Source organism: Haliotis rubra, unplaced genomic scaffold (genome assembly GCF_003918875.1).
Source record: "Haliotis rubra isolate DU_JTF1 unplaced genomic scaffold, ASM391887v1 Scf6, whole genome shotgun sequence".
Classification (NCBI taxonomy): Eukaryota; Metazoa; Mollusca; class Gastropoda; order Lepetellida; family Haliotidae; genus Haliotis; species Haliotis rubra.
In genome coordinates, this window is record NW_025767301.1 from 2156440 (window position 1) to 2163720 (window position 7281).

Consider the following 7281-nt stretch of genomic DNA (forward strand, 5'->3'; position numbering starts at 1 on the left):
TCTCATGCTGACTATTTGTGTGTGAGTGAGGTGCACATATATGTGTGAACCTATATATATACTGTTTCAAAGGTCCAAACATTTCACAACCATTGTTCTTTGTCCAGATATTGGGTACACAAGGAAAACATACACAATATAAAAAGCCCCACTTCACTTACAAATTATCAGACCCACCTTCAAAACTCTTACGAAACACAAAGCCATAATGTGTGAATATACATGTGCTTTGTCTTAAGCCTGGTTAATATGGTGTAAAGAAGTTATGACTTAAAATTAAAATGAAAGCTTCAAAAACACAGGTCTTTCTGAATATTAATACCAACTGAAATATCTAGAAAAGATGCAAGCAATCTATCTGGACACTACTTGGAAAATAATTTGAAAACACAAATCTTATTTCCAAGATCATAGTTTAATATCTACACATAAAATAATTCAACAAAATGGATGACATAAAAGTGAAATGATGAAATGCATGACTGAAAGAGACATGTTAAAACAATTCACAATAATTACACAATATTTCATATAATAAACTGATGTCTTGGACAATTTAAAGGTGAACTCAATCATATCTGTAGCACTGCCCTTCACCCTCTTGTGCATCAAGAACTTCGGGAAGATTTCCATCCCATATCTCAAGTACACTGAACCATGGCATGCAATGGCACAATTGTTTGTCAGGAAGAAATGTATTGGGTCAAATATGAAGTGTGGTTCTTTATTAGATAATAAAATACTATTTTTAAAAAATTACCCAACTGAGCTGTCCCATGTGAATTGAAGAAAGGGGATAAAAATTCATTCGCAAAATGCGATTATTCATTTGGTGTTCATGTACACTTTGGGAAGGACAACACAATATTTACATGATACCAGTTCATTTTACATTTACACGACAAATTAAAACTGCTCATTATGAATGCATGTCAAACAAGTGATATCACCTGGATCTGTCTGGTAAAAAATGTTAGATCTTGAATATACGCACAGCCATCAGCACAATTGTCAAATACAATTCTGTGATTATTTACAATCCATGCACGCTATGGTGATCACAGTTCATACTAGCAGATTTAAGTTCTCAATGTAGATCAGTCATCCTTGTCATCATCCTTTCGGTCATCCCCATTGCTGGTTGGTGATGCATCCCTCTTGTCAGGAGACTTGGATCTGGAACGGGATCTGGACCTAGACCTGCCCTTGCATGGGCTGGCAGAATCACGATTATCTTTGTCCATCTTCTTGGAACGGGATTCACTCCTACTCCTTGATCTGCTGCGACTAGCACTCCTGCTGCGACTGCGACTTCGGCTCCTGGAGCGACTCCTTGATCGGCTTCTTCGGGATCTGGATCGGGAACGGCTTCGGCTCCTGCTACGACTCTTGGAGTATGAACTGGAATGGTAAAGGGTAAATGCAGAGTACAATTCTATAGCTATTCACTAAATAACATATCAAATTATGCTTTAGAAACAATCATGATTAGTATGTAAAAAGTGTAATTATTAAACAAGTAAGTATTGGTATTCACACAAGCAATATAGCTTGTCATAACTATATATGAAAAAAGACAACATAACACTCCTAAAAAACAAACAAATACAAACAAGAGAGACCTGGCATATAACATTTTCACTCTCATGCATCACCAGTGAAAATTTCAACATTGTCAGGTGATTTGATAAAACATACATCTCATCTTAAAGAATTATTCCACATGTCTCCTGACTTTGTTCAAAGTTAAAAAAAACCCCAAATAACCAACCCTTAGAAATCATCTTTCATGCTGTGATGTATAAATATACAACATCCGATGCCAACATCACTCAGTGAAATGGTTCCACTACTTCTCACCAATCAAAACAAACCACCAGTTTGAATATTATAAGAATCAATTTGAATACAAGAAAAGTCAGCATACCGGCCACGCCTCTTTGGCTTGTCTTCTACTACACGGATTTTCCTTCCATTGATTTCAGTGTTGTCTAGCTTCTCCATGGCATTCTTCATGTCTGAGTATGTAGCAAACTCCACTATTCTGAAATAAAAATAATTCACAACAATGTAAGGTAGAAAATAGATTGCATTTTATTGTCATGCAATGATAAAGATTTTAAACAAGAAGATGGTCACGAAATAGAAATCAAGCTGCAATTGTGATCATGTCACCATTAAATACATCAGAAACTCACCCTTCATTCTTGTGCTTCTTGTGTGCATCTGCAAATGTAACTTCACCCGCCTGACGCATGTAGTCCTTTAGGTCCTTGAACACACAAAGAATAATTACAGAACATGGGAACATACTTTTGTGAAGAAAAGATAATCTTACCACAACAGCATACAGCTTCTCCATACCTGAAATTACCAGCCCTACTAAACAAAGAAATATTGAAGCAGTTTCTGGATTTTTTCATTGTTCTTACATGCCAATGAAAACAAAATCAAGCTTGTAAACACCCTACATTGAACAAGTGCATGAAAGGCTGCTTACTTCCATAAACCAGTAACACAAAGTCAGTTGAAAACCATAAATTTTCTTCAGAAATGTCGAACTCCATATAATCTCATTCAGATTGCTTATCCAATATGTAGCAGAGCTCCACGAACTGCCTTAGGTACAATACCCTGTATCATTTCGCATATCAGAAACAGCTAGAGTATTCACATCACTACACATATAAATTTCATAATGTAAACTGAAAGAATGCCATATGTTCACTCCCTGACCCATCACAACTTGTACCAACAAGACTTGTTGTTTTACAAAAAATGTGAATTCCAACTGAAGTTCGTTAATAATGAAAAAAGGTTAATAGATATCAGCAAAGTATCCCCATGTTATTAAAAGGCTTCAAATTAGTAATAAGTTGAAATCGTTCATTGTACTTAGAAGTTTCACAACATTTATGGCAAATTACAATTCCATCTGATAAAATTTATATCATTATAGATGATACTCATCACTCATTTCCCCTATACCTACTTTCAGCATAATAGGAGCATTCAAAACAATTACCTCTGTACTTTCCCTTAATCAAGAGCTCATTTCTCAAAGGCCAAAGCAGGTATGGACCCTATATACGCTCTGCAAGAATGGACCTCGGGTTGACGGCTGGAGCCAGTGCCCAACAAGTAGGGCCAGTATCTGATCTCTTGCTCATAAGATGGATGCGAATAGACCCCAAGGGATGGACCTGTCCTGTATGGTGCCCCAGTCGATCGCCAAGGCAACCGACTGAGCACCCTGACTGGAGAAGGAACCTGAGAGGAAGCTAGAGCTTGGAAGACCGTGTCCCCAATGAGTGACTGCATTTTCTTTAATTCAATAGGGTTTCTTTGAGCCAGATCTCCCAAAGTTTTCTGAAAACTAAAATTTGGTTTTTCGTCTGACCCGAAACCAGACTCTGGAGGACACCCCTTGAAGCAGAAAGGACCAGTGTAGAATGGCATGCTGCTAGATTAAGACCTGCAGAGAGACCAAGTGCAGTTTGGCTGTGTCGTTCAGTAAGACCCTGTGATACAGTCCGACAGCGCTTGCCTGCCTGCCTGTATGCCTGCCTGACCTAGGCCGATAGCTAGTGGCAATCCTCTCAGACCTAAGGACCTTGGTTCAAGTTCGAGACCCAGTGACCCCATCAGGCTTCAGCGAGTCTCCCGAGCTTGGGGGAAGATAGATAACATCTTTAAAATTAGTAACTGCCAAAAACAATGGAACACAAATAATTAACATTCTTCTCTTTCCAAAATATTAACAATTCAGTTCCATATTACTACACATTATCTAAAAGGGGTTTTCTATATTTTCCTTGTTTTATAAAATAAATTCTAATGCTGCAACTGAAAATAGGAGGCAATGGATACAACATGCATGGACTAAAAACAGTAAGTAACTCACCTGCCAGCTAACCCTTGATGAAAGATTCTCAATGATCAACCTGTACTCTGTATGTGTAGGCGGCCCATAGCGACTGCAAAACACATAAGATAATCTTTAAATGGCATTGAGAAGTGATGTACATACAGGGGAATATTTATCTTAATGGATGTCAACTTATGTTAAACAAGGCAAAATGCTTGGAGCATATTCTTATCTTTTCATCAGGTGAAAAAGTATCAAACATTGTGTTCCTCAACAATGAAACATAGTATATGGATCACAACTTCTTGTTTATATAGAGCGATGTTTTTCGGTGTAGGTTCTTGCACCATTGTCAAGATAAGTAAAAGTGACTACAACCAAGTGATGAGAAGTATATATAGATAGTATGTTGTGACAAAGATCAGACTAACACCAATAACAGCATGTAGTTGATAACAAGAGGTTCATAATTGCATGAGGCCAGGTGGGGAGTAAAAACAAAATAACATGGGCTATGAAGCCAATAATTATGTTCCTTGTATTACAGAAGTTGACAAATACCATCAACAGAAAAAGAATCTGTAGTTGTCCTCGCTACCATATTAAAGGAAAACAGTACCTGTCTCTGCCACCTCCACCACCACCCCTACGACGAGGGGGGTACCCACGATCACGATCTCTGAAGGAATCCCCTCTTGGTCCTCTAGCATGCTCAACAATACACCTGTGAAAACAAATAAAATTATAACTACTCCTGCACTGCAAGTAAAGCAACATGGGACTAAATGCAGTCAGAAATATTCCATCATCAGAAAGGAAGAATCTGGACTACACTTTTCTATCATAGTCAAGTAGCATTAGTAGGAACAGTAAACTCAAATGCCTTATTATCTAAAGATAGGTATGCTTCTGGTCCTGGGTCGTGTCCGTTGCCTTCATTTCATGCACTGTGTGCACCGATGATGATTTCTGCAACACTCACCACGAAGCCATAGCCATTTTTTCATATATATACCTTTAAAATAAATCCAGAATTTACATCACCTCCCCTGCACTCAATCATTCTTGACAGTAGTACTTTGTTCATTCAGACATTCCAAACCTAATGTTCCCGAAACAAAAATCAGCTAATCCATTTAACTGCCCTATTTAGTTTCAGCAACGATATCTAACTCACCTTTCACCACATAATTCTTTGCCATTCAATTCATACACAGCATCATCAGCATCTCTGTAGTCTTCAAATTCCTGAAATGAAATAAAAATTTCTGTGAAATTGATCAAGGAGTCATACAAACCTGTACCAGAAGTACAGATAAGCTGCATATATGCGTAAATTACGCAAATATTCAGGTGAAAACTCACTTCCCATTAAGTCTATTGTGTACAAGTAACTTGAATTTTTGTAAATACTCAGTAAATTAGATCTTACAGGCGTACACACAAAAATGTCAAATGTTAGCTTTCATAACGGTGGATAAATAACATAACTGAGGTATACTGAGAGGTTCTGTAACACCACATGAACTTGGCAATTTGCAGTCTATCATATCATTTCTCATATTACAGATCAAATATAAATAGCAAACACGTAAACCAATATTTAAACTTTATATTTGTACAATTATTGGAAAATGACAAAATACCCATTTCAGTGAGGTGGGTACCAGTGGTGGTCTGATTCAAATAATTGAAGATTGGTCACAGTGACAAAACGACTAAGCAATCGAATATGTTCTCGAACAATCGAACAAAAACAATTTTGGAACACTTGTTTGCATCAACAATAATGTTCACAAAGTTGGTTTTGTCTGTGTGATTACATTTCATTAGCACTACAAGCGGCCTACAAGCTCGTTCCATGTCATGATTGAATTTATGTTCCTAACATACTAGTCATCCTTTAAATACGTGAATTTGCAAATGCATTTGTGCAATTTGCAAACATAGCCAAACAACCCCCCAAAACTACATGCTTTTTACTTTATTTTTTGTTAGTGCATTAACAAAGGTAACATGTACATTTGATAAATGATGCTAACCAATTATTTTTGTTGATTGATTGGTTGAAATGGATCAATCATCGTGATATTTTAACCAATTCCCCACACTAGCGGATACAGTTTATTAGTTTACTAAAAGGGAAATTAGGATACCCAATCGAGATGAACACAAGAGAGTACACAACTCAATGACCCAAAACGTTATCTGTAGATCGGATGTATTTACCATAATAGAAACAAATCACATTTGTGTTTATGAAGGATATTTCGGTTTCCAATGATGATTTCTGCAACACTCACCACGAAGCCATAGCCATTTTTCAACATAACATCTCGGATTCTGCCATAGTTTCTGAAGAAACGCTCAACATCCTTTTCACGAGCGTGGTTAGATAGTCTGCCAATATATAATCTGGTTCCCATTTTGATCTGAAAAACAAACACTATTATGTAACAATGTGCCCGTACACGAGTCGACACAATACGTGCGGACAGACACGAGGCGAGCTGTAAGCATCCACAATGACGCCTAAAATAACCTTCCGATTAGAAATCAATTATTCTAAGAAAATATACTCATCGGTTTTGTTTCCCAACATCTAGGTAATCACAGTAACAAAATGCTAGTGTAGTCATTAAAGTGTCCCATACTGTGCAATAAATATTGATGAAATTTGATTGTTCTGTCCTGTCTCACACGAAACAAAATGGTGGACAGCCAGCCAGAAAAATTTGGAAAAATGTCGAGAGAACTGTTCCCAATGAGCGGAAAATTTCCGCCACGTCGACGCGTTATTTTGATAGGACATGAACCTCTATCGACTTCAGCTAACCTAAAGGTGGTAAAAATGGTTACTTACTCTGAAATAAACTCTACAAAATCTACCAAAATTAACACACACTTGTCTCCTTTCTTCTATCAAGTGCACTGTGCGGTCTATAACCTGCGTAGAGTTGGTGCGTAGAAGAACGGGGTCACGTTTTCAGCCGCTTAGGTCCTTACTCAGAAATATTGACAATGCGCACAAGCGACCTACAAACATCCTGTCGTCTGCTAATCCAAGGAACGACGAACAAAGACCGCAATCGCAGCTAGCTAATCTGTTTCATAAATGCATGCTCAACAGATATATTGTAGGACTATATTTTAGTCAAAACCTCCCTCTTAGTGGTCAAGGAAACAAAGTGAACAAACGAAGATCATGGAACAAACGTCACCTATAGATCTACTACTGTACGCGACCGTTGTGTAAAATGTATGTATAATGTGGGAACATATGGGTTTATGTCTATTTGTTTAAGAAATTAATTCATTTCGAAATTTGTCAACAATTCTCTGTGACAATCCAAATTTGGGAAATTATCACATTATCATTACATACTTTCACTTGCCCAGTTAGAATCTATGTT

At 37.4% G+C, this 7281-nt stretch overlaps 1 protein-coding gene across 1 annotated transcript; it reads right to left on the minus strand.

Annotated features, from left to right (window-relative positions):
• Window positions 1-396: 396 nt before the first annotated feature.
• LOC124255332 (serine/arginine-rich splicing factor 6-like) lies at window positions 397-6868 on the minus strand. Its single transcript, XM_046689222.1, has 8 exons — window positions 6732-6868; window positions 6172-6300; window positions 5046-5116; window positions 4488-4592; window positions 3905-3977; window positions 2199-2272; window positions 1928-2044; window positions 397-1401 (listed from the first exon to the last, which is right to left on the minus strand). Exons 2-8 carry the CDS (start codon window positions 6292-6294, stop codon window positions 1098-1100), a joined length of 867 nt encoding a protein of 288 aa, XP_046545178.1. The 5' UTR covers window positions 6295-6300; window positions 6732-6868; the 3' UTR covers window positions 397-1097.
• Between the last annotated feature and the right edge of the window lie 413 nt (window positions 6869-7281).

Bases quoted from the DNA above. Each gene is read 5' to 3' on its own strand.
- LOC124255332 (XM_046689222.1), bottom strand. From the start codon at position 6,294: ATGGGAACCAGATTATATATTGGCAGACTATCTAACCACGCTCGTGAA. The intron at 3,978-4,487 runs GTACTGTTTTCC...TGTGTTTTGCAG, and splicing joins GGTGGAGGTGGCAGAGACAG to TCGCTATGGGCCGCCTACAC. The intron at 1,402-1,927 runs GTATGCTGACTT...TTACCATTCCAG, and splicing joins AAGCCAAAGAGGCGTGGCCG to TTCATACTCCAAGAGTCGTA.